Raw genomic sequence first — 27,737 nt, forward strand, 5'->3', positions numbered from 1 at the left:
TAATTTAAGTATAATACATTCAGTTTACATAATACTTTCAGGGTACATTTAGTGTAAGGTGACATGTTTTAAATGAGAGAGCATCAAGAGCCTGACTACCAAAAAGAAGTCAGGAAATCTATAATATTATATTATTTACCTATTATTTTTGCCTGTGTTTTAATTAAGACAAGTAAAACTTTCATAACTAAACATTGTCCTTTATAACAGTCACATTTACATTTTGAAATCTAAAAATTTAACTTGTAAATTACATAAAATATACACTTGTAAATAACATATCTCTACATTCAATAAAACAGCTTTTTTCTCTGTATTCCTATTCATGTATTATATTGCATTATTTAATTTTTCTTTTTTTCTTATGGTGTTATATTTAATCTATACTGTGTAATTCCTACAGTATGCATGTCTGCACTATAATGTATGTTTGCACTATGTCTGTACTTTCTTCTGCAATGGAAGCTCCTGTCATCAAGTCAAATTCCTTGTGAGTGTACTTGCCAATAAAGTACATTTAAGTACAAAAATAAAACATACTTGCCAATAAAGCTCATTCTGATTCTGATTGTATTTTATATATGACAGTATATCTAAATTATCTTTTAAAATGGACAGATGGCCGAAGTTTATATTCCTTTTTTCCTATTTTTATTTTTTAATTCTGCTTGCTAAAGTGGAATCTTCTGCATGCTCTGCAAGTGGAGTCCATTATGTTCCCTTCCTTTTTCTGGCAACACAATAATATATATATATATATTATTGTCTTGCCAGAAAAAGGAAGGGAACATAATGGACTCCACTTGCAGAGCATGCAGAAGATTCCACTTTAGCAAGCAGAATTAAAAAATCAAGCCAATATATATAGTTTTCATCAAATAATTAAAAAATACTAATATATATATATATATCAGTATTTTTAAATTATTTGATAAACTTGATAATTTTTTAATATATACAATTTTATATATATATATATATATATATATATATATATATATATATATATATATATATAAAATTTAAAAAAAAAAAAATATATATATATATATATATATATATATATATATATATATATATATATACATATGTATAAAATTATATATATATATTTTTTTTTTTTTGAGATTGGAAGGAGAACAGAAGATCCAGCATTTCATAGAACGCACCTTTTGGTTCATAGTTTTATATACTTTCGCTTTCCTTTTAGATTTTTGAACAATTCAGCTTTAGGTCATGATGTGATGAATCGCCCAAAAGTCTGCTTTGTGTGAAACTGTGAAACAATTTAAAAGCATATAACGAATAAAAAAAAAAAAAAACCATGAACAAAGCTTAATTTGTTAAATTAATTTATTATTATTATTTTTGTATTCATAATTTGATAGTATAGAGCTCGGGCGTAGACGTCATGGAATGGTGCATTGTGGGTAACGGCGGCCATTTTAGAGGCATCGCAAAGCAGGTTTGTAATAAGATAATAGCCAGAAAAAGTTATAGAACGTGACAAAAAAAGTTGCCTATACCTATACGGACAAACTTAATAATGAAGCCAAACAACGCTACTTAAAAAAAAGAGGTTGTAGGCGGAATCGATCCCTATGAACACATGAAAGTTTACCAAGCCTCAGTTTCCCTGATAATTTATCCTACCGGGTCTGTGGAGTGAGCGCTTACACCTCCGATCAATTTAAAAATGCCACTTTCACTTTTTAAAAAGTCACTGGAGGCTCACCTGCAGATCATAAATGGATCTGCAAATTAAACGTGGAGAAAACAATCTTTTTCACTAAGGAAATGTTAACATTAACCAAGCATCAGTGGTGACACACACACACACACACTTATCAGATTCTGCGAGCTATGAAGCTTGTCTATGCGGGTTTGTTACACTTCAGGAGTAATTACTCACCTATCATACTTGCAAAAATCCACTGTTTTCCTCCGGTAGTTCTGTAATCCGGTAAAATATTGACGAACATTCACCTCAGACACAACCCACCATTCACCAAAACAAGACGCTTAACTTCCTATTTTGAAGTTAGTTCCAGTTTTTTTTTTTTTTAAACAAGTTGTTCAAATTTGTTAAATACAGTCAGCACAAAAATATCAAAAAGCAAATTAAGTTCAGGATTGGGTCAAAAGAAAATGTTTAAACAAAAAATACAGACACTAAACTGACTCCCTTACTGGCCAAAAACTAGAGAAAACGTAATGTGTTTGTGTCTGAGTTTGTGTGTGTGTATGTGAGAGAGAGAGAGAGACCATACACAACATGTCTCACCATAACTATGTATTATAATATTATCGAAGGTGATGGTTTCCCTCCGTACAGTGGCGACCCAAGCCATCTGACGCCTCCTGGTGATTTCAGACACCTTGTGTTTTTTTTCCAAGTAGGAAAATGTTGAAAACTAATATGATTCACGAGGCGTTTGCCCTGTCGATCATGAAACCGATTACAGCAGTTCACAATACAGCAATACTGAACCATTTTCCAAAAAATAATCAAAATTAATGACCAAATGACCAACGTTACCTAATGCCTACTAGTACATCTACTTCTGTACCGCGATTCCCACAATGCATTGCGACGTGACGCAACGATCCCGACCTCTATTACTGAATACAAATATTATAATAATCATAATGCTTACGTATGCAGGCCACAGAGCAACAAAATATCCCTAAAAGAAGAATATCAAAAATATCCACAAATAGTGAGTTTGAAATATTTTCTGAGTGTAAATCCAGTCTAATCAACATTCAGCCTTTGACAAAAAGACCGTTAATAAAAGATACAAATGTGTGTCATATGACTTTACGTTTTAGTCGGACTCTTATTTTGAAATTACATTGTATTGAGCGTCAACCGGAAATACTCAGAGCAGCCGGTAAACATGCTTTACGACACAGATTTTTTAATGTAGTTCGAGTTCGTTTCGCTACCAATTATTTATTTAGGGAACTTGAATGGATGAAATTCCGTTTACATAGTTTTAAATGCATTTGGTAACTTTGTAAGTAGACTTAAAATGTCTTCGCCATGTTTGTCTTCTGAAAATAACAGCTGCTGCAGTTAATTTGTATTTTCAGTGGATTAAAAGTCCAGTATTAATTATATTTATCACTTAATCTTTTGATTGATGACACTTTATTACATTTCTCAAAGTATTTTGTATCGGAGAACGTTCATATCTGAGTCATAAACAACCTCATCACAAAAGTCAATCATTAGCCTTTATTTGATATGATAAATCTATTAACGTTATATCGTATTATTATTTCTGTATGTGATGTTTATATACATGTCATGTTTTAACCCCATTCAGGTGCTCTTCAATAGACCAAAATGGGTAAAAAGAAGGGGAAAGATAGAAGTCTTCGAGCAGACAGCAGCACTGATTCAGCAGGTAACTTACTGTACATGTTTGACAGCTGCCCTGAACAATGAGATCCTGACAGTGATTTTAATCAAATGCTTCTCTTAATGCTTTGTTAGGGGTGTCCTGCACTCACATCCGTAAAGGAACAGAGCACAACTTGCTGAAGAAAGCCGGTCTGGATGAGCAGTGGAGCTCGTGTCAAGACTGTGAGCCGAACAAACCTGTTGAGCAGCAGATCTCAGAGGATGATCCTGACAGAGAAAGCCCAGCTGTGTGGATGTGCCTGAAATGCGGCCACAGAGTAAGTGCTGAGGTGACTTATGACACATTGCTTTAGGCCAACTGCATATAAACAATGTTGTGATCCTCATCAGGGCTGCGGAAGATCAGGAAATCAGCATGCAATCAAGCACTACGAGACGCCTCGCTCTGAGCCACACTGTTTAGTGCTCAGTCTGGACGTCTGGAGCGTCTGGTGAGTGACACACATCCACCTCCACACTGAAATGTGACCGGATCTGTATGTTTAGACCTCTTACCTTCTGCTCCGATGTGCTGCAGGTGTTACATCTGTGATGATGAAGTTCAGTACTCCAGCACGGGGCAGCTGGCGCAGCTGATAACACACATAAGAAAACAAGTGCTCACAGATCCTGGCAAGAGGAACTCCAACAGAAGTAGGTGTTTTAGAGCTTTTAGGGCCATTCACACTTATATAATGTTGTAGAAGCAAAATATCCACTCTCAAAATTGACCAGTGCATGAAATAGTAGCATGTTTTTGCCTGGAGTGTCTTTCCTTTAACAAAAGCATACATTTGCATTCATACTCCACAGAAAGTAAGAAGGAAGAGATCTTGGAGATAAATCCTGCAGAGCAAACGCTGGATGAAGAGAAAGAGGGCGAGGAGAAGCAGAAGCAGAAGAGCAGCTCAAAACATGATGACAGTCCCAAAAGACAGAAAGCAGCAGCTGCAGGAAGCTCTGGTGTCGTGAGCGTCAGGGGTCTCAGTAATCTGGGCAACACATGCTTCTTCAATTCAGTCATTCAGGTACAGAGTCAGAGTTTGAGGTGCTTCACGTGAGAAAACATGTAAGTTCTGCAAACCCTGATGTTCTCGTCTTCCTCTCAGAATTTATTACAGACGCAGTTTTTGCGAGAACTGCTGAACCAGATCAGGGATGAGAAGAGCTGCTTCACCATCACACCTGCACTGTCTTCTGAGCTGGTACTGATGCTGAGACACATGATTTTCTTCTGGCATAAAGCTTCATGTAACGATGTTTTCACATTATCATTATAATTTCAGGAACCTCTTCAGATCCAGCTGGAAAGACCCGGGTCGCTCACGCTGGCTATGTGTCAGTTTATGAAAGAAGTTCAGGGGTCCAAAAAAAATGTTGTGACCCCTAATGATCTCTTCACACAAGTATGTAAAAAGTAGGTATCCAAAAAAAGTGTTCCCAGCACAGAAGCCTCATATAAGAAGAAAAGTTCTGTCCTTAAAAGATTTTATTGCATATGTTTAGTCTTTTGGTTGCTAGTTTGATTGAATTTTACAATAGATAAAATGACAGAAAGCCTCCAGAAATAATTAAAACGAATTCTACTGTTTTGAGTTTTCCATTCACCAAATAATTCTGAAAATGATCTCAAATCAGCATATTAAAATTATGTTTAATGATGCTGAAAATTCAGATTTCCATCAGAAGACAAAATTACATTTTAGAATACATTAAAATGGAAACATTTGCAATTGCAATAATATTTTACAGTATTCATTAAATGTTATCTGTTGACAGAGCTCCACGCTTTAAAGGCTTTCAGCAGCAGGACAGTCAGGAGCTTCTGCGGTACCTTCTGGATGGCATGAGGGGAGAAGAACTGAAGGTACGAACCTCTACAGGAAATGAACATAGACCACCAGACGAAATGTTCATCATCTTAGCAGTGGACTCATGTCTGCTTGTTTTCTGTCCATTCCTGTGGTAGTAAAGAATGTTGGAGAAATGTTAGTGTAACCGAGTCCTTCTGCTGTTTGTTTATTCCCTGTATTTTCCAGAGAGTTAATTCTGGAATTCTGGAGGCTTTGAAAAACTCTGGCAAAAGCTTAGAGGCTGAGCAGATGAAGAAGGTTCTTAAAGGTACAAGTCATTGTCAGATTACCAAATTTAAATTTATATGTTTTAATGTAATGCTTAAAGCATGATTAAACACAAACTATAAGTAAAATGATATCTGTAACTTTCTCTTGCATCATTTTCACCAGAGTACGAGAAAAACGGTACGCCCAAGAACTTTGTGGACCGAGTGTTTGGTGGACAGATGAGCAGCACAGTGATGTGTAAAGAGTGCAGAACTGTGTCCCTGGTGACAGAGATGTTTCTGGATCTTTCTCTTCCTGTAGCTGATGAGGTGAGCTTCAATAGCTGCTTTACCCCTGATGTGAATATTCTGGGGAAGTGATCTGATTTGAGTGTTTCCTCCAGGCCCACAGGAAGAAGAACCAGAAGAAAGTCACGCAGTATCGCAGCAGCGTCAGTGATGATGGAGACCGAGAAAACACAGCATCTCTGGCCAATGGGAATGAAGACATGCCTACAGGAACAGGAAGCAAGTACCAGCAGAAGAAAGCAAAGAAACAGGCCAAGAAACAAGCCAAGGTGAAGACACACACACACACAAACACAATATACAACATACATTTTAAATAAAATGTAAATAAAAGTTTAATTTAACCATTTATTAGTAATTTATTTGACCGGTTAATGCACAATTTCACATTTTAGCGTTTTTTTTTTTTTTGAGAATTTTGAGTACATTCGTAAATTATATGCTATAAAGTAGAATCCAGACCATTTGCGAAACCGATGTATTTTTTTTTCTTTTATGTGCATAGACTCAGAGACGTCAGCAGAAACTGGGCAGTAAAGTCATTTTGGACGCTCTGACCAATCAGAGCACGGCTAGCAGCACTAATCTACCAGATGCCTCCAATCAAAGTCTATCAGTAAATGGCAGCGCTGATGAAGAACCAGGCGAAAACAACCAGGAGAATTTGAGCCCTGAGAAACCTCCTGCTCTCTCACAAAACGAGGATGAAGATGACCAGGAATCCGAGCAAGAACATGCTACCTCTGTCAACAACCGCTTCAACGCCTTACCTGAAGACCAGGCCTCTGAAGATGTGTCTGTAGAGGGAGAAAAACCCGGGGATGTGAATGCAATTGAGGAAGATGATGCTGCTGACCGGCTTTGTGCAGAAGAGGATCAGTTAACAGAAGAAATGAATACTCTGTCACTAAAAACAGAAAGTGAGATGGAGAATGGAGATGAGGCCTCAGACGATGTGAAGGAATACACAGTAGTAAATCAAGACCCTAAACTGGCCTTTCAGTCCCTGGCCAGCAGGACGGCGCCAGAGAAGCAGGAGTGTTCGCTGGAGTCCTGTCTGTATCAGTTCACTGAGGTGGAACATCTCACAGAGAACAACAGACTGATGTGTGTCACCTGCACTAAACGCCAGGCTGGACATAAAGCCACAGACGGTACTCTGCTCAACTTTTATCATATCAACCATAAACTAGACTCAGATTAATAAACTAGACATAAAATATTTACTTGAAACATATTGAGTTACTTAGAATTTCTCCAATTTAATAATATTGGTATTGTTAATGATATTGGATGATAGTTGCATGACATGCGAGTGAAAATAAGATATTACTTTTTTGTTTCAGCATGCCTTATATATTGTGAATTTGTAATATTATGATTTCTACATATATTCACTGCTGCGACATCCAGACAAAAACAACAAAGATTTGGTTATTAATGGAAATATGAACTTTTAATGGGTTTTTGGTTTAATCTCTTGAATAAGAAAAAAAAATATTATGACAAAAAAAGTTACAATACAAATATTTATTCTTCCACTTCAAATGCTCAAACCCTTGAGATTTTAGTTTAAATTATAATGCAAATTTTAATATTTTGTGGTATAAATGTTAATATGTTTATTTATATTTATTATATATAATGTATAATTTATTAAAATATCGTACAGTATTCTCTGGAGCACATTAGCGTTTATTGCATAGGGATTAATTCATGCCTGACCAATTTCATATTTGAAATTGACAAAAAAATCATTGTGCATCTTTTTCTCCCTATTTGCTGCTGTGCTTTTTTTTTTTTTTTTTTTTGGGATCTCCTGAAATGAGCTGTTTTTTAGTGATTTAACACAACACTTCAGAAACCTCATCTGTGAAAGCAGATGGTCTAGACAGATTTTGTTGTTGTTGTCAGGTAAGAAAGCTGTTTACAGAGATGCTCTGAAGCAGATGCTGATCTCTGATCCTCCAGCAGTGCTCACGCTCCACCTGAAGAGATTCCAGCAGGTAAAACACCTTGTTCAGAAACTCATCTAACACCATAAACTCGAATAAGAGCCTTTATTTAGTCATTTCTTTGCCTGTAGGTTGGATACAGTGTTTGTAAGGTGAACAGACATGTGCAGTTCCCTCAGATCCTGGATCTGGCTCCATTCTGCTCAGTAAACTGCAAGGTGAGCAAATGATTGTTGGTTTTCACAACACTTCTCTCCATCCTTACATCACTCCTTGTGTTCTGAGTTCAGTAAACTTACTCAAAACTGGTTCAAACTGGCAGATCAGCAGTTACCCAGATGTGTGTTTGTGTTTTTAGGGAGTGAAGGAGGGCGAGATGCGAGTGCTGTATAGTCTTTATGGTATAGTGGAACACAGCGGCACCATGCGGTCTGGACATTATACAGCCTACGTCAAATCACGACCCTATACACGCAGTTATATAGAAAATGGACTCGATGCTGGCTGTGAGTATCTGTGCTGTTGAACTGGAGTTTTTTCGATTACCTTTATGGATTCATGTGAACATGCATTAATATCAGAGGCCCAAAAAATCAGTTTGTCTGTGCATAATCCAAATTGCATTATAAAATGACATTTTGATTATTATCTATTTCTAACCGTCATCTCGTAGCAGGTCACGCCGAGGCCAGTAAAGGATCATGGTTTCACATCAGCGACAGCAGTGTTCATCCGGTTCCAGAGGCCAAAGTGCAGAGTTCCCAAGCCTACCTCCTGTTCTACGAGAAGATCTCATAACTCAAATGAGGAATAATCTTCAAAACAAAGGGCTGCTGCTGCTGCTTCATTCCGACTCGGTTGCTGCTGCACTGGGAAATCCTGTTTCAACACACTGCAAATGAATTTAAAACTTGAATCAAAGTCGTTTCTATGAGCATCATCTTTTATTTTTTTCTCTGTTATCTGCTGTTGTTCAGGGTAAATTTTAATTCATCCATAAGATACAGAACTTACTTGGGATCTGTTTTTTAATAGAGTTAATAATTTGAAGTGGTGATTCAAAAGCGATGAGATATTTTTCTTCCCTCTAGATCATGATGGAACGGTTTGATGAGGCTTTGGTGTGGTTCTTTGCCTCATACAGCGTTTCTCAAATGCCAATACTGATAGTCATTTTGCATGAATCTCACGAAGAAAAGTCATATTCCACCCCAACATTAAAGGTATATATAATTAATGTTCATTATAATAAAGAATAATTGTTTTTTTTTTTTTTTTTTTTAGGTTTAGTAAATGATCATGGATACATTAAGTGTTAAATCTGTGTATTTAAAAATGACACGATCAAAATAATGTTTTTAAGAATAGGCATTTTTATATGCAAAATATTCTAACTATATATTCGTTTTAATTTGGGGTGAAATATGACATTATTACAGAGATTCATCTTTTTTATTTCTTAAATGTAAAACTTAATTGAAATATATATTGGTACAATTTTATATTGCAATAAATACCTTAATGGTCTCAATGACAAATATAATGGCAAATGTTTTGTTTCATAACATTCTAAGAAGGCTTCAAATAAAAATAACAATTTCAGTTCTCAAAAGCGTTTGGGCGTCTTTTGTCAAAACAATACTATGTCTTGTAAAAGGAAACAGAATATTATCGGAAGGCACCATTTACTGCGCATTAATAACATATTAAAATTTTGCTTCCTCAAGGGGGCGCTTGATGGCTCAACAATCGTAGCTGTGCTCAAATATTAAGACGTTTTACGTTCCTTAGAACAAACTTGTGTGCTAAAACTTTTGTTTTATCTGATAAATAATTTCTAATGTACACCGATATCTGGAGCATCAATCTATGTAAAATTATATACTAAAAAACGTATCCTTTCATCAAAAACGACTGATTTTTATTAAAGGGATAGTTCACCCATACATTCTAATTTTGTCATTAATTACTTAAGTTACTCGTTTCAAACCCGTAAGACCTTGGATCCTCTTCGGAACACAAATTAAGATATTTCTGATGGGATCCGAGAACTGTCTGACCCTGGATATAAATTGCGCTTTGCATTGTAAGGTCATTAATAAAACGACTGTGAAAAGTAGCAAAACCCACGTGGCATAGCTATTCTCTCAGCAGTAGTATGAATAAATATTTACACCAGAATAATGATTTTGAGACGTTGAAAAGCTACTAAAACACACAGTGAAGAATTTAAATTAAACTGTTAATTTGTCTCGTCTCATACCTGACCAATCAGATAGAACATCCGGGCCACTACGCCCCGCTTCATTTTTCCGCTCTAGTTTCGTTTTCTTTCGCTGTGGCGGGAGTTTAGAACAGCGCACGAGAGGGAACGGTCTCCACGGTAACCATCTAAGCCGGAAGTGCTGGGCTCACTCGTAAGCAACAACAACAGATAAAAACAAATGAAATCGACTCTCTATTCAGTTAATACAAACAAGTCTCAAGCCTCATCCTCAGCGTGTGACGGAAATGCAAAGGTGGTGTCAATGAGATTCACCGACGTCAAGTAACGTTACCGGTGAGTTTCTGTCCGATGCACTGATTTAAATTTCCATGTAAATAAATATATATAAATATATTGCAGGTCTTTTACCTGGCCAAAAACATGTAAATGTTATTCAATTACGATTAAGCCAAAATAAAGGTTTAAGAATACTTTGTTTTCTATCTATCTATCTATCTATCTATCTATCTATCTATCTATCTATCTATCTATCTGTTTCCTATCTGTCCGTCTGTCTGTCTATTCCCTGTCTGTCTGTCTCTCTCTTTCCCACCCTACCTCCCTCCCTCCCCCTTCTCTCTATCTCTCTCTCAAGTCTCTCTCTCTTGTCTTTCTCCTTCTCAGTAATGTCCAGGTTAGTGATCTGTCCCTTGAGTGCAGGGGCCACGGCTCCGGAGTCTCTCTCCGTCTTACAGCAGCGTCTTCAGACAGCGGAGCAGCAGACGGAGGAGTTAGTGAGGAGTCTGGGCTCTGTGGGAGCGTCTGCAGATCAGCTGCTCGTCACCTCTTCGGACGGGAGCTCCTCTAAGCGTCCCATCAGTCCTGTGAACATCCACCGGGCCCTGAGTGCCGCAGGAGAGGGTTTGCTGTGGAGACAGTGTGAAACGCTGGTCGCTCGTGTGTGCAGATTAGAAAGTGTTTTGCACACTCTGAAACTCACCACCTTCCGTCTGGAGACGGACAGACAGCTCAATCCATCCAACATGGGTCCGTTTTCAGTGGTGCATGTGAATCTAAATGTGAATTATGCATCACAGCAGTATGATAAAAGGATATTTGAGATGTGCAATACATTACATTTAACAGTGTTATTAAATTAAATGACTTTAGAAGAGCATTAGATGACAATAGAGGATGCACAATACAATGTCCAATAATAAAAAAAAAATCCAAATGTTATATATATATATATATATATATATATATATATATATATATATGCTGATAAGTATTGTGGTACAAATATAACATCCCTGTTATTTTTTTTTATCTTTGTAAAACGTTTTGCTGTTACTTATTTAGCTTTGAAGGTTTATTAAACTTTATTATAAAGGTTTATTAAACATTTCAGAAATGTATTTTACATCACAATAAATACCTTTAGTAACAATTGTACCATTCAAAACATTCCAAAACCTACTTTTATAATGTAAAAAGAGTATAATCCTTTTTTTAGTATTTTTTTATGTGTGTGTGTATATTAGAATAGTTATAGTATAGTTAATAACTAGCTGTATATAAAAACAATGAAAAGTCTATGCAATGTCCCCATAAGGATGACTAAGCAAACTTGTGTGTTTTAGACTCATTTTGTCAGCGAGCATCTGTGGGAGCAGTTTCTCTCTGTGTGTAGTGCATCTGCAGGAGAGGTTAACCACACTGCAGGAGCAGCACGAGGAGGAGCAGCGCTCTTCACGGCGGGAGGTGCTGCAGTTACGGGATGAGCTGCAGCAGGCCTGTGAGCAGAGACAGGAGGCGGAGCGGGAGGTGCTCAGACTCAGGGAGGCGCTGGAGAACACCACCTCTGCTCAAGTAAAACACCTTATGGGCTCATGTTAATTAAGAGACTGCATGAAATGTTTGCGTGTAAAAATTTATAAATGAACCCATTCAGTTTTCAGGTGAAATGGTAACTAGTATTTATTTATATTTTTAAATTAAAATGTAAAACATTACATTTTAAGCAGTGTTTTTAGTGTCATGTCTATGCTATTATAGTTTTACTAATTAATTCTTAATTAATTTATTAATTATTTAGTAATTAATTATTTTTAAATTCATTTATATTTTATTTTTACATTAACTTTTTGATATTCTGTTATGTGCATTTGCCATTTTTTTCCCTAAATATTTTAATATTAGTTTTTATTTTAATTTTATTTCAGTTAGTCATTTTAGAACTAAAAGGTAAGGTAAGTTTTTTTATTTTCACTTAAACAGCCTAATTTCACTTTCAGATTTTTTTTTTACTTTAATTAACAGAAATGTTTTATGATAAAAACAATTTTCAAATCAAGTGTATTTTAATGTTTTTCCCAGTTAAAACAGTGAATCTTTATAATGTCATAAGTAAAACAGCTATTTCTATATCAATTGATAGTTCTTGACCTCTGAAACTATTCGCAGAAAGCGCAGGAGACCACAGCACTCTTGGAGGCTGAGCAATCCCACAATGCACTGCTGCGGAGAGTGGAGGAGATGGAGAGAGTGGTGGAGAGGGAGAGACGAGAGGTAAATCATGTGTCTTGTTCAGAAGAGGCTGCTTCTAAATGATCAGACCTTCACCTGATGGATGATAATCCGGGCCAAAACAAATCAAGACATTCAAAAAAAATGGCTAATTTAGGCTTTCTGCCCACTGTTTGCTGGTGTCTTGTCAGGTGGAGGTTCTTCAAGCAGACTGTCACTCCTTACGTACTGATGGACAGGCAAACAGAGCAGAGCTAAAGAAGAGGGAGGAGCAAATTCTGGGCCTGGAAAGAGAGTGTTGTGAGCTTCGAGAACAATCCGGTCAGAAACACTGAATTATGGGACATTTTAAACTATGTCTATGATACAGCACGTCTGTTGGTAGTGAAATGAAAGTGTTTTGTTTCCTCTCAGGAGTGAAAGAGACTCTGATTTCACAGCTGAACAAAGAGATGAAGGTACGAGAACATGTGAGGGGGACACTGACAGCGGGAATGAGACGTCTCATGATGTTTGTGTGTGTTTAGAGTGTGAAGACGGCTCTGCAGAAACAGCAGCAGGAGAACAGCAGACTCATCAGAGACGGACGAGACCTCAGAGCAGCTGCAGATCAAGTCCAGGTACACATACACACACTCACATTGCATCGACGAAATGGTTTATATAATGTCCAAACTGCATTTTCTATCATCATACACCAACCCTAAACCTAAACCTACCCCTTACAGAAGGACAAGGATTTCAGATATTGCCATCTTTGTGGGGACATTTTGTTCCCGTATTGTAGGGTTTACTAGGACCAAACACACACACACACACACACACATATACACACACTCCCTCATCATCTATTTAGCATTATATAATTATATTAGCTCAACAAACCCAAAATACTGCCATTGTACAAATTTGTATTAGAGCAATGGATCCTAATTTTGTTTGGTCACATCTCTGTTTGAAAGTGGTGCTTACCCCACTATAATCTAATTGTCTTGAAAATATTATAATATATATTCTAATACAAGAGGGGACAAGAGAGAGGAATTAAATGAATGCAATAAAAGGAATTAAATTGTAGCTTTTGAAAAATGTATGTGAAAGGAAAAAAAAAACATTAATATCCTGCAGTTTCTCTAAGATTTTAGTTTTTTCTGACAAATTATGAAAAATGTTTTGTTGACAAATTCAAAGAAAGACAATTAAAACAGCATATGTTCTTTCAGTTTGTAGTGTTTTGAATAATAAAACATGGAAGATACTTCACTGGAAGAGAAACTTTTCAGCACTGTTTTTAGTTTTTGCTTTCTTTCTGTGTTGCAAAAAATTTACATAACATATTTTAATTATTTATTGTATATTATACAATATTGTTGTATAAAAATATTTTTTTGCAATATTATCAGTTATTAAATAAAACAGAATCAACTGAAATGGCTTAGATTGTTCTGTTTATTATTATTTTTTTGTTTATTTTCTGTTGCAAATATTTACATTTTTATAATTTGTAAAAAATGCTTTTTAATTATTAAAAAAATTGGGTTTTACAATATTCTCAAATAAATGAATAAATAAAAACTGCAATATTAATAAAAGAATAAATCGCCCCAAAAAAAGAAGAAAATAAATTCCTTTCATATGCAAACCCATATGACTTTATCATCTGTGAAACTCAAGGAGGGATGAAAGGATGGTAATTGTAACCGTCAGGTTCCAAAAGCATATAAAAGTACTACTGTATAGTAATCTATATCATTCATTTGTTCTATAACCATTCAAGTAATACGTATGTGTGAAATTCAGACCGTTATTCTTCTGGCTCATATGTATCCGTCTATCCAATCCAGATTTGTTTAGCCAAAAAGCATCATAAACTTTGCTCTTCTGATGTAAAAATGTGTGTGCTTGTTATGAATGAGGTTTATTGTAAGAAGTTCACCTCTTTCTTTCTCTCAGGTGTTGAATGAAGAGTTAGAGGTTCAGTGTTCAGAGCTGAGCACCGCACTTCATTCATTAACACTGGAAAACACCCGACTACAGACAGAACAGCACTGCAAAATTAAGGTATTTCTATTAGGTTTCAGTTTTAATATCATTTGATAGCGAGAAAACAATTGTTGGAATTGGCAAGGTGTCATAAGAAAGAAAATAAGAATAATAGTAAAAGTTAAACAGTAGCAGAGCAAATTAGCACTAATTAAACAAGTGATTCAGAAAATAATGATAGAGACAGTTTTGCTGGGAATGTGTTGTTTGTTCAGGCGGAGCGAGATCGTGTGTCTAAACACCTTCAGGAGCAGGATCTGCTTTTAGACACAGCCAGAAGGAACATCCAGGCTGAACTACAGGGCACCATATCAGAGAAACTCTCCCTGCAGAAAGAGCTGTGAGATACACACACACGTTCACTTCTAGAAGTCATTCATAGCGGGGGATCACGACCCACAGCTGGAAAAAGACAAACACTTCCTGTGTCTTTTGTTGCTGACACCAAACGCACCGTATTTTGACTCAAATTCATCTTTGACTCAAATTCACTTTTTTAGATTTAGGCTGATGGCAACGTGTTGCATGATCCTTGAAAACCAAAAGTAGACAACATAAAGAAAATATGAGTGTAAATCACAGTTCTGTCATCAGGTACTGTGAATGAGATCAGGATTGTAATGTTTGTGATGGTCAGCTCTCTTAATTTCTCTCAAAGGGAGGCTCTGAAAGCGGATCATGCCAAACTGCAGCAGAGTTCCACCGTTGCCCAGGAGACAGCTGTCAATCATCAGCAGCTGCTGGAACGCACCATTCAGAGGCTTCAGGGGGAGCTCAGCTGCGCCGTGACACATGATCAGATAAAGACTGAGGTCAGCTCAAAGTGCTTTTATGAGTTCAAAGAAAAGGACTAAAAACAGATAAACAGAAATTCTGACCGGATGAATCGCATTTCAACTTTTTTTTTATTTTTATTATTATTATTATTAGTAGTAGTAGTAGTAAAAATATTATATTATATTATATTATACATGTAATTATATATATATAAAAAAATAATAATATAATATATATATATATATATATATATATATATATAATATATATATATATATATATATATTATATAATGTATTATAATTGCTAGCATTCTTATAATATTAAAATATTGTTTTAAAAAAGTAATATAATTATTAATTGTAATAATTACAGTGACAATAACAAATGTAATAATAATACAAAATTATATTAAATTATACAGAATTTTATATTTAATATACATATATATAATGTTTTATTAATATGATATGTATTTATAAGATATAATATAAACATATTTATAAGAATTGTTTTTTAATAAATTCATATTAATAATTTTTATAATTAAACTGACATACATAATTATATAATTAATATACATATGCATATTATACAGTGTATTATAAATATTAGCATGATTAATTTGATAATACAATTATAGTATTAAAATGTTATTAAAATGATAATACAATATTCAATTTATTATACATTATTCACACACACACACACACACACACACACACACACACATTAAATAATGTATTGTAATAATTAATATTACTAATTCATTATGTTAATGTATTATTTTTATTCATAATTTCTTTTTTTTATCAAAAGCTGCCATTTTAGCAAAGCAATACAGCATCAAATGGTTGTGCACTTTAACAGCTCTTAAAGAAATAGTTCACACTAAAATGATAAATGTTGTCATCTTTTACTCACCAAAGCTGTATACGTTTCTTTCTTATGTTGAACACAGAAGAAGATGTTTTTAAAGAACCGAAAATTTGCTGGTCCCCATTGACTTCCAAAGTAGGTAAAGCAATACTATGGAAGTCAATGAGGAGCATCAACTGTTTGATTATGGCAGGAGAGTGAGTAAATGGTGACAAAAACACTTTTAGGTGAACTCTCCCTTCAACCATCTGTGGCCTATTGCTTTAATGAACTCTTTATTTCCAAATCTCAGATGAACTCTGCAGTCATTTCACTGGAAAAGGAGAAGAACAGTCTGGAAACACAGCTATCGGAGATCAAGGTACTGTACTGCTGACCAAATGTGAGGTCACTTCCTATCTTTCTCTAGTGCCTTCAGGAGGTCAGAATTTTTCAATGAATTTAATTTCTTCTCCTGCATTTGCTGGATATAAAATGGAGCTCATTTCACAGGCTACATCGAATCCACTACAACAGTTACCATAAACATCCTCTTCTTCCCTGTGATTGACAGGTGGAGTTGACCGTGGTGAACTCAGCCCTGCAGAAACAGAAGGAGGAGAACAAGGAGCTGATGGAGAGCCTGGCAGCCTTGGAGCATCAGCAGGTTTGAGATCAGAAGATCACAGAGTCAGATGCACGTCAAAGGAAAGAGCGCTTGTTAGTCTCTCTCTCTCTCTCTCAGGTAACTCATCGTCAGGTGGAACAGATGCTCTGGGACTTGACAGACAGCAAGAACCAACTGGCCTACGAGAAGGGCAAGTTGCAGGTCTGTTTCACACAGACGCATACGTTTTGTGTGTGTATGGATTTATTGCACACATTTTGCACAGTGTGACATAAAACGATGCTTGAACAGTCATATGATAAACACACACACAGTGTATGTCTGAAACACACACCAGGCTTCAAATAAACAGGCTGTGCGTGTGTGTGTGTGTTTACACAGGCGCGAGTGCAGCAGATGGCCGCTGACCTGAAGACATTGAAAGCAGAATGTACTGGACACTGTCAGAGCAACACTGCACTGCAGAACAGTTATACACAGGTAAACACACACAACAAGCTCTGTGCCACTCAGGTGTTTCAAACTGAACTGCATGAATGCAGAAAAGCAACTGATAAAAGCTGCTAAGAATCCTCAGACTGTTTATTGATTAAAAGGCTCATATCCTGAGGAAGCAGATAGACAGACTTCTTCTGAGATCAAATAGTTTGCTGCATTTCTGCCCCAGTCCAAAAGTACAGCCTTTTATAAATGAACTAAATTATAAATATACTAAGCAACAAAAAGGCTTCATTTGGAAATCACAAGTTTTCTGTATTGCCCAAGCCTTTATTACAGTTATGGCTGATACCTGACAAGCCCATAATTATTCTCTTGATATGACTTTAAATTAGATTCAATTAACAAAACACAAAAAACTCAAATCAGTCGTTTTATATGCTACATGTGCATGTTAATCATCACAGCATTATAATGTACAGCATGAAAATGAATATTTATTTAGAAGTTACATTTAACTGTGTTATTAAATTATTTGTAATATCGATAATATCTGGCATTAACTGACATTGTACCATTATAACTTGCATCCTTAGATTCTAAGCATTAGAAAGCAAAACATATGACAATATTTAACATCCATTCTGTTTAGAATTTTAGCCTGCCGAGTCACAACAAAGAAATAAAAGCAGAACGGAGGATATGTGCATCACATTTCAGTTAAACTTTAAGGACTTAAAGAATAAATATGAATATAAATAATGACCCCCTTCAACAAGTCAACTACTGAATATTTCACGCTCTTTCTGCCTCGTTCTCAGGCGCAGAGGGAAAATCAGACATTAAAAGAGCAACTCTTCACACTACAGCAACAGCACAGAGACACGGTGAGGGGTTCAACGAAAGACAACTGAAACCTAAGAGCTGAATTAACAAACGTTCAAAAGTTTTGATGTTTTTGTGCATAACAGAATGAAGTAGCTCAAACTCTGGAGAAGGTCCTGTCGTCCCACGCTCGTCTGCAGCAGAACACGCAAACCCTGCATGCAGAGCTGAGAGAAAGAGCACAGGAACTACACACACTCAGGAGAGAGAGGTGTGTGTGCGAGACTAAGAGGACACACTTCTGATTAGAGGAAAAGGGTCATTGCAACTTAAAGGGGTACTCATTTTTTAGGTTGCACTGGTAGATCTCTTTGACTTGTGGGATGGATGTAGCATTAGTTCCCAATCCCATTGCAGAAGTGCTGTATACACAGTCAGCCCAAAAATGTACATTTGCTGAAAATTCGAGTTCATCCAAGATACAGTTTCATCATAACAGATCTGGAGAAATTTAGCATTACATCACTTGTTCACCAATGGATGCTCTCTCTGCAGTGAATGGGTGCCGTCTGAATGAGAGTCCAAACAGCTGATAAAAACATCACAATAATCCACAAGAGCTCCACACCACTCCAGTCCATTAGTTAACATCCTGTGAAGCTAAAATTTGTTTATAGGAAATAAATAGACACTACACAGCTCAAATAACAATTATGAGAGTGCTTAAATATTTGCTCGTTTCTGGAGAACGTCTTGCCCCATAGACTTCCATCATAAGTGCATAACTGTAAACTTGTTCTTTGTATAAGTCAGTGATTGTTTGCAGTCATCTGCATTCCTGTGTGTTGTGTGTTTTTCAGACTGCAGGCTATGAAAGAGATTCAGAGGCTTGAAGCTGAAGTAGAGAATCTCGACGCAAGGAACAACGAAAAGGTTTATTGCACACAAACACTCTGATGACCAAATAGACAAAAGATGAGATCAAGGAGATTAACTGTTCACATGCTCACATTTTTGAAGGTTGAAGCTTTGCAAAAAGCACTTGATGAAACTCAACTGGACAACAGGAAACTATCCCAGAGTTTAGAGCAGGCCTTACAGGAAAACCACAATGCACAAGACAAATTAAACGCCCTCAGCGAGAGGTGAGGGAATGGGATTTGATGGTTTATGTCCTCCATGTTTTCTCAAGTTTACATCATACATGACTGCACCAGCAGGGAGGCGGAGCTTAAAGAGGCGAGGGCAGAGATTCGCCGATTGACAGAACTTGTAAATTCACACAAGAGCTTGCTCAAAAGGGAAAAAGACTCTGGGAGAATGTCAGCACAGAGGGTAATGTTAAACAAATTATGCATTTTGGTCATTTTATAAATTAATTAGGTATGTCCTGCTAGATAGATTTTAATGTACAGCATTTACAAGTATATCTAAGTGCTTTATAAATACATTTGAATTTGATTCAGTTCTACTTTTGATTCCCGTTTTCTATATAGCTGAAGAAGGCGCTGAATGATGCATCGTCAAAGTCAGGTGACCTCTCACGAGCCAATCAGGAGCTTGGAGAGAAGGTGTCTGAGCTGGAGAAGCTTATATCTCACCTGAAGTCTCAACTGAATCAGTATCTGGGCAACAGAACACCACTGAATCACTCTCTGCGAATCAAAGTGTGTCATTTTACTGGATACAGGCTCTCTCACTGTGGTAATAACATCCCAGAATGAGTTTTTACATCGTCTTTGCCTTCCTAACAGGATTTGGAAACAGAAATTAAAAGTCTTGAAGAAGCGAAGGATGAATATAAGAGAAGGAGTTATGAACAGGTACACACTTAAACCTGTTTATATACAAAAAAGTGAAAGTGGCCTCTTTAAAGGTTATGCTAAATCAGAAATTTTCAAGATCTAATAGCTGATAGACTACTCCAACAGACTACTCTTTCTTAACCCAATATAGATTTATGTATGCTATTTCATACATGACTTTCTAAGGCCTCAACATAATTTACATAACTAATCTTCTCCCAAAAAAACTTTTTACTGCATGTCTTCGGCCCCCTTGTGGATTATCCATGCAAATTAACTAGTAGAAAAGTTTGCAATATCATTTGTAAATGAGCTGCAGTACATGTTATTTGCTCGTTAAAGCAATGGAAAAATAAAAATAATTTCATTATTTCTATAAAAAAGTGTTGTATATGCTGTATATGAGGTAATACTTTTTAATAATGTATTTAATAGTGTATTATGTTGAGCACATCAGTGAATTTAAATTGAAATTTACTTAGCTATGTTTAGAGTGCTTTTCCAATCTTTATAGTCTTTATGTTATATTATGTAATTATTATTACAAATTACATATTATTAAATATACATATTCCTTGCAAAATAAAATACATTTAAGTCTTATGCATAATAACAGGAACAGATTTATTTAAAAAAATATTTTAGAATTTTTGTATTTGAGAATTTTTGTCTAGTGTACATCTGAAATGTCTTTTAAAAGCTTTAGTTAATTGTATACTTTGTATAATTTATTCAGAGATTCCCATGAAAATAGCCTTAATGCTGGCATGGTATTAAAAAGTTAATAAATAAATAATAAAAGGAATATTGCTCATCCAACTTGATTTGAAGTTTAACCATAATAGTCTTGAAAAGTATTGTTGAAGGCAGAACAATTAGTACACAATCACTGCTTGAGCAGCTTAATTATTTTTTTTTTCTAAATTCACCCTTAGAAGGACTGATGATAAAAATATTAGAACTAAAACCAAAGACTAAATCTGAAGATGATATCTCCGAGTGTGTTCTGTGTGTGTTTCAGTCTCAGTCTTTGCTGCAGCTGCGTTCAGAGATGCTTTCTCTCCAGTCTGAGCTGCAGTGTCTGTCCTCCAGTCAGCAGGGGGAGCTACAGGCCGAAAGAGATCTCAATCACACGCTACAGGAGAAATGTCGGGTCAGTGCTCTCTTGTTCACCTTTACTCTGTGGAGCTGTCCTAAATGTTGACCTCAGCCCTAATAGTTCATGTGCAATTACATCAGGAACTTCCTTTTCTGTCCATGTCCATTTCTTTCTTAGTTTGTGTGCTTTGGGATTCTCTTTCCATATCTCTTTTTTTTCCTTCCTCTGTATCTTGCAGTATCAGCAAGCTAGAGTTCCCTTCATCTTCCTGTCTGTTAGGCCCTTCAGGGCATCAATACTGCAAGACCAGTAGAAAGTGCTGGAGAATTGGCATTATGTAAATGAATAATCAGGGGGATTATGCTGAATGCTGGTGTTATGTGTGTGCAGCAGCTGGAAGAGAGTTTGAAACGGCTCCAGGACGAGAGGGATGAGGCAGAAGTGAGACTCAGGGAAGTTTGTCTGGAGTCACAGCAGGTAAACAAACCCCAACAGCGTCCGTTTATACATGAGGAATAATAATAGAGACGATGACAGAATTTTAATCGTCGCTTTTAAACTGAGTCTAAATCCTGTTGTGTTTCCAATGATCGTGTCTCTTGTTCCAACATTGTGAAATTGATGCTGGAAACCGTGTCAGATTTTAGGTTGCCTCCTCCTTCTCTGATCACAGTGTTGAAATCATGCAAGCTCTCCAGAGGATGCCTCTTATTTTCGCCTTTGATTTGATTCCTTCGTTTCCATCCCACTTCTCTGTTCCTCAGATCACAGAGAGCATGGATGAGGACCACAGAGGGCTCTGCTCTAAATCTGAGAGCTTTAATGGCCAGACAGACAGACGTACAGAGAGCTTGAACAGTACGGGAAAAGACGCCACACGGTCCACTCCAGCTCAGGTAGCACATGAGAATACAAATCATGAACATACTTTATACTGTACTCGTTCGAAATCCATTAAAAAGGCTCCTAAAAATGAAATTATTAATTGTACAGAAGAATTTTAACTTAAGAAAATACATGTTCAAATGCTTTTTTTTAAAAAATGGAATTTAAAATACTTATTTATTTGATACATTTGACAATTTTTCTAAATAAATATATTTTAAGGGATTTTATACACTTATTCAGCAAGGATGCGTTAAATGAATCAAAATTTGTTACTAAAGATTTGTCTTGGTTTCCACAAAAATATTAAGCAACACAACTGTTTTTAACGTTCAGAAAATCAGTATATTAGAATGAGTTCTGAAGGATCATGTGACAATGAAGACTGGAGTAATGATGCTGGAAATTTTACTGTATTTTTATCCAATAAAATCTTTCAATTTTTATATATATATATATATATATATATATATATATATATATATATATATATATATATATATATATAAATGTTTTCCCCATAAAATTCTAGTTTATAATATAGATATAGATATATGTTTGACGAAAGTGTCTATTTTTACATTTAGTCATTTAGCAGATGCTTTTATTTGATATTCAGATTCATTCAGCTTGTTCTCAATGACATCTGTGGTCTTTCTTTGTGTTTTTATTTCTGACCTGAAGGCTGTTCTCTGTTTTTAGACTCATGTTTGCTTTTTTGACCCTAAACTGGAGCCCTGGGCCTCCGTAATACAGCGCTGGGAGTTCAAGAAAGAGCTGGGACACGTCGCCGGCAGTTACAAACCCACAAGACACGTACGTGCGCTGACCACCTGATAACAGCATCCATGGAGAAGCGCATCACAAACTCATAGATCATGCATGTAATCGGCTTGAAAAGATTCAGTTATCTACACTACTGTAGGTGTGTTTGTATGCAAGTACATATCAAGCATATTCAGAACATGTATTTCATTGCTTGAAACTAAAAAGTGCACTAGCAAAAACACTGTGTGTGTAGAAAGACTGACCTCATAAAATAAATTGGAAACAGACCTGCACTTTATGACCACGTGCCCTAATTACTCACAAATTACTCATGTTAAACATGTTTGTTCCCTGCAGCCCGCAACAAAGTTATTCTGTTGCAATAAAATAAGGTCAAACTCTTACACCTACAAAATGAAACTCCAGAAAGTACAAATATGACTGCAAGGGAGGTGAGGTCTTGCTGGAAGAAAGGGACAACCTCTACTTGTCTGTACATTACGTTATTGTATTTATATTAATTGTTTTTACGGTGTATCTTTTTTTTTATTGGTATATCTTTTTTCGTCATGTCAATAAAGCTATTTGAGACTGAAAAGACAATAATATAGCAATTGCGATATAATATAATTATTTTTTATTTTATTTTTATTTATTATCACCATATGCTTCTGTGACATGTACATTTTGCTTAATAAAGTTGATCCAATACCCCCCCCCCCCCCCCAAAAAAAATGCTTGTGTGTGTGTATATAATGTATAATTGTAATAAATTATTATTAAATATTAGCATATAAATATTATTAATATTATTAATTACATTATGGGTTTTAAAATATATTGTGAAGGGAATTCATGAATTCATTACTCAAAATTTTAGTTTTTGTGTCCAGGAACTGAACAGTTACCGTCTCCTCCTAAACTCCGCCCACCAGTGATATGTCAGCCAACCAGAACACGTAAAAAGCCAGCGCTTGTACTTTGGCTTACAACTCCTCTGTTTGTTATTTGTGGTTTACAGAGGCTAGTGCTGTTAGAGCTGTTATTTCTCAAGGCACAAATCTGCTATATGTCACGTAAAAAAAAATAAAAAATAAAATTGCAGCACTTATTTAAGCCTATGTGTAACAGAACTGTAAAAAAAAAAAATCAAAAGAACAGAGCGCTGGAACACTGTGGTCTGTCGTCTCTGTGTCTCCTTCTATCGGCGGTATGGAGTCACTGCCACTACAAATGTTTCGTTTTTTTTCATATTTTACCTCGTCTCGTGCCCCCGCAGACAGGGAGAGAGCACGCGCGCTCACGCCTCCTCCTCGGCCCTCCTGCGCTCGAGGCTCCAGCGCTGCCACGTAATCTCGCACGAGCACCCGCTCACTCACTCAAAACCTCCGGGAACCGAGACAGCGACTGCGGAAGATTAGAAAAACAGTGCACGAAAGCCCTCCGGCGGGTGTAGCGGAGCGCAGACTGAAGCGGTAAGCGAAAAGTGCGTGGAAGTGTCCCCACGCGCGCGGCGCGAGCGCACAAGACGCATTCCATATTTAGCGCGAGCGCAAGCAACAGGGCGAGCCATGTGTATGAAGTGCAGCCGGATAGTTTTCAAGTCGTTTGCATGCAACAGGTCGTTGATTTGTGGTCGGCAGCAACTCATTTGATTGTAAACACTGGCGCGTCGCAACTTCGATGCAGAAGAGAAAGTGTGCGGCTGCCGCTGTCTCGCGCTGGATTTCGAGTATGTTCTGTACTGTATTATCCTGATCTGAGAGCTAGACTGGGACTTTTCTGTTCTCAAAGCCTGTATTAGTGTGTTCTGAGCAGACGTACTGAGGACTGTAACTTTTGTTTTCATGTAGAGAAATTCAACACAATATATCACACCCACCATGTACAACTGATTCATTATGAATCAACATGAATATACAGTATGACATATCATGTTCGTGTAGTGCTTGGTGCGTTTGGGATGTTGTGTAGTTGTGTTATAGACTGAGTTAAGGTAATCCAATATATTATTAACAAGTTGTCCACCAACAAATCGACTTATATGGTAATGTTTCAAATTAGGACCAGTGTACAGTATATCAGCCAGGTCAAAGATCGAACATACGTGTGTGTCATTGTGAATTAATAAAACATTTTAGTCATAGAGGTTTCTGAATTAAATCACTTTATAGTTTGTGAGCAAATCAACTAATTTGAATTCGTTCTTTTCATTGAATTAGTCAAACAAACTGGCCTGAAGATTATTGAGTCCAGGAATCAGAAATGAAACTCTGTATGAGTTCAAGAATCTGCAGATATTTTGTGAGTAGATTTTGAACAATAATGAACTATTTATATTTTATTTTTATTTATTTGAGCATTTCATATCAGAGTTTACATCTCATTTGTACATATTAAATTGTTCCTAAATTGTATTATATATGTATTAGCGTTTATATTTATGTCTAGACATCAGTACTTTAGTCACTGATGGACTTCTAGTAAAGTGAACAGATTTACTTTGGAGATATGAAAACACTCTGAAGTAAGAAATGACATATCAGCAGATCTGGTTTTGTTCATAAAAGTGTTTAATTGAACTGTGTATAGGGTCACCCCCCCCCCCCCCCCCAAGTGAGTAGTTCATTATGGGATATGCACAAAATCTTAAGATTCCGGATACAACACCCAGTTCCTGTTTGTCTGGGTGGGAATTGTGTCCGAGGCTGCTGTTCTGCTTCGTTCTGTATGTGTGTGCGCTGCTGCATTTCCACATTCAGATTTCTTACTGCTGGCCTTTGCTCAGTTGCCATGACTACGGGTGGGAAAAAAACTTACTAAAGGTGTGAAGCCACAGATATGGAGCAATATTTCATATTATTTTGTGGGGACAGTATTCTAAAGTGCGACATGTTGTACTCAATGTGAAACATGTTTCTATTATTATACATACACAGTTTACATAACATACTTTAAAACTGATTCGTTCACACTTCAGGTCATGTAATAGAAAAAAATATATAATTTATTAATAATATGCTCATATGATAATTTATTAGTAGAGTTTTAATATTCTTAATATACACACCTGGTATCCTCCTTAACAAAATATTAACTTGCTGTGCCTCTGAAACAACTTTTCTGCTGACTTCACAATCCAGTTATTGGATAAAATTAAGTTATTTTACTAATTATTATGGATGTATAATTAATATGATGTATTTAAAAATTTATTTGTTACAGTGCAGCAGCATTCAACAGATAAAAGTCATCAAAAAATGTTTATCAGTTATTAATAATACATAAATATGATAATTATTAAAAGTATATGTTAATTCTTTTTTTATATACATTCCTGGTAGTGTTGTGCAGAATTCATCAGCACACATTATTACAAAAAAAATATAATTGGAATCTAATCAAATTTTACCCTATTTTTTTTCTCATTAACTATTCTGTCTCTCTTAAAAATATGACGACCACAAAAAGCATCTAAAAATAAATTTTTTTGCTACTTAGCCATTAAATACTTTATAAGTACATTGATACAACTTTACTAATGTTTATTTATGTGCTTCAGTTAAAATAATAATAATAATAATTCTTAAATTGCTTGTGTTTTCACAGGACCGTGCATTTTGGTTTTTCATCTGGGATCGCCGGTGACCCGCTGTGTGGAAACACACTGAGCCATGCGGCAGTTGAAGGGCAAGCCCAAGAAGGAGTCTTGGAAGGACAAAAAGGAGCGCAAGCAGGCCATGCAGGAGGCACGGGAGCAGGTGACGACGGTCGTTCTCCCGACGCTCGTCGTGCTCGTGCTACTCATCGTCCTCTTCGTCTACGTGGCCACGAGACCCGGAGCCATCGAGTAAAGAGACTCCAAACAGCCAAATCTCCCTGGTCCTCGTCTTTCTCTTTCATTTACCCTCGTTCCTTCCCAATGTATGAACTACACACAATCATAGGGATGGATGGATTGATAAAGGAATGGGTTTCAGTGCCATTTTTGGAGTGTGTTAAAGAAGGAGTCTTCCGTTTGGGCTTCTGACAGCGCGCCTCTCCCAGCCACCAGCATTCGTGTCTGTGGCAGCCATGTTGGCTCCAAGTGCATTCACAGGGTTCTAGTTTCATGCCAAAGCACCTGAGACACAGCAGACTTGGACTGACCCAGGAAGTGGGCCAGATCTGATGCCTCTGTGCTCAGTACAAATGAGAAGTGACTGTAGTATTGCATATGTCTGTAGCATGCAAGCTTATACACACACACACACAGTTTCACAAATGAACACTGCTGGGATTAATGACTGAAGAGAATGTTACCCAGAATGTATTTTTCTGAATGCTCTACCGAATGCCTCTTAACAAGCAGTTGCTGATGTTTGTGGTTGAAGTGTGTGTGTGTGTGTGTGTGAGCAGATGCACCATGGGGTGCATGTTTTTATAATACATCTGTGATATACAATCCCGGCAGAAAACATGCTCTTATTTTAAAATGTATTCCAGCAGGACTTGGATCTGAAAATGTGCCTTAACTTTTAATGACGTAACAGCGTTTGAAGTGTTAATAAAGATATAGGAAGCCATGCTGACTGCTTTAAGTATGGTTTTAATAAGACTCTGTGTTTAGATATTTCAAGTTTTTTTCACATCTGACACTTTTGGAAAATTCTCTTGGAAACTTTGCTTTTGCTGACAATTTTTTTTCGTGTTTTCTTGTAAATATTTTCTCGCCTCCCATTCTACATTTTCTTGCAAAACTTTTCACACTCTTTTACAAAAGTAATACAACTCCCGTAAAACTTTGCATTCTTTCATTAGAGCATTGAACCATAGCTTTTATTCCCACTTCATATTACTCCCACTTCACACAAATTTTTTGCAAATGTTTATTTTTTAAATACTTTTCTTTGCATTACCATGTCAATTTAAGGGCTCTCTGGCTACATAAGACAAACTACACTTTTTCTGCTTGCAGAAGAAGAACTTTTCAAATTTATTAGCATTTCAAAAATATTGTTTTGAAGAAAAAGGCACTTTGAAATGTGCTCATATAAAATAAAATATTTGTATTACTTTAAATAATAAGTTATATATTACTGCTTAAATGCATAATACAAAATCACACAACAATTTAAATATCACTGGCGTACATGATTATT

General features: G+C 36.2%; 2 protein-coding genes and 1 long non-coding RNA gene across 6 annotated transcripts; all 3 read left to right on the forward strand.

The window, feature by feature from the left end:
• Nucleotides 1-2,831: 2,831 nt before the first annotated feature.
• LOC127973133 (ubiquitin carboxyl-terminal hydrolase 16-like) lies at nucleotides 2,832-8,656 on the forward strand. 3 transcript variants are annotated; one of them, XM_052577214.1, is made up of 17 exons: nucleotides 2,832-2,894; nucleotides 3,333-3,413; nucleotides 3,503-3,687; nucleotides 3,761-3,861; nucleotides 3,948-4,063; nucleotides 4,223-4,437; nucleotides 4,519-4,614; nucleotides 4,696-4,826; nucleotides 5,189-5,276; nucleotides 5,449-5,530; nucleotides 5,656-5,801; nucleotides 5,876-6,049; nucleotides 6,286-6,934; nucleotides 7,695-7,786; nucleotides 7,867-7,953; nucleotides 8,094-8,241; nucleotides 8,409-8,656. In XM_052577214.1, the coding sequence occupies exons 2-17, from the start codon at nucleotides 3,353-3,355 to the stop codon at nucleotides 8,531-8,533; spliced, it is 2,496 nt and encodes an 831-aa protein (XP_052433174.1). In that variant the 5' UTR covers nucleotides 2,832-2,894; nucleotides 3,333-3,352; the 3' UTR covers nucleotides 8,534-8,656. The 3 variants fall into 3 exon arrangements, with proteins under 3 accessions (XP_052433174.1, XP_052433173.1, XP_052433175.1); XM_052577213.1 differs by having other exon boundaries at nucleotides 2,882-3,020; XM_052577215.1 differs by having other exon boundaries at nucleotides 2,882-3,020; nucleotides 8,412-8,656.
• Nucleotides 8,657-10,050: 1,394 nt separating this feature from the next.
• ccdc150 (coiled-coil domain containing 150) lies at nucleotides 10,051-22,889 on the forward strand. Of its 2 annotated transcripts, none has more exons than XM_052575539.1 (25): nucleotides 10,051-10,295; nucleotides 10,626-10,988; nucleotides 11,635-11,813; nucleotides 12,408-12,512; nucleotides 12,662-12,791; nucleotides 12,885-12,928; nucleotides 12,998-13,090; nucleotides 14,424-14,531; nucleotides 14,729-14,853; nucleotides 15,172-15,325; nucleotides 16,462-16,530; nucleotides 16,723-16,815; nucleotides 16,894-16,977; nucleotides 17,158-17,256; nucleotides 18,036-18,101; nucleotides 18,186-18,310; nucleotides 18,900-18,972; nucleotides 19,060-19,184; nucleotides 19,257-19,374; nucleotides 19,536-19,706; nucleotides 19,794-19,862; nucleotides 20,866-20,997; nucleotides 21,334-21,420; nucleotides 21,708-21,839; nucleotides 22,531-22,889. In XM_052575539.1, exons 2-25 carry the CDS (start codon nucleotides 10,628-10,630, stop codon nucleotides 22,663-22,665), a joined length of 2,877 nt encoding a protein of 958 aa, XP_052431499.1. In that variant the 5' UTR covers nucleotides 10,051-10,295; nucleotides 10,626-10,627; the 3' UTR covers nucleotides 22,666-22,889. The 2 variants fall into 2 exon arrangements, with proteins under 2 accessions (XP_052431499.1, XP_052431500.1); XM_052575540.1 differs by having other exon boundaries at nucleotides 19,260-19,374.
• A 562-nt stretch (nucleotides 22,890-23,451) lies between these two features.
• Nucleotides 23,452-27,193, forward strand: LOC127972996 (uncharacterized). The gene is made up of 2 exons (XR_008157241.1): nucleotides 23,452-24,071; nucleotides 26,206-27,193. It is a non-coding gene; the product is annotated as an uncharacterized LOC127972996 (long non-coding RNA).
• The last annotated feature ends 544 nt before the right edge of the window (nucleotides 27,194-27,737 follow it).

The sequence above is a fragment of the Carassius gibelio genome, chromosome B15 (genome assembly GCF_023724105.1).
Source record: "Carassius gibelio isolate Cgi1373 ecotype wild population from Czech Republic chromosome B15, carGib1.2-hapl.c, whole genome shotgun sequence".
Taxonomy (NCBI): Eukaryota; Metazoa; Chordata; class Actinopteri; order Cypriniformes; family Cyprinidae; genus Carassius; species Carassius gibelio.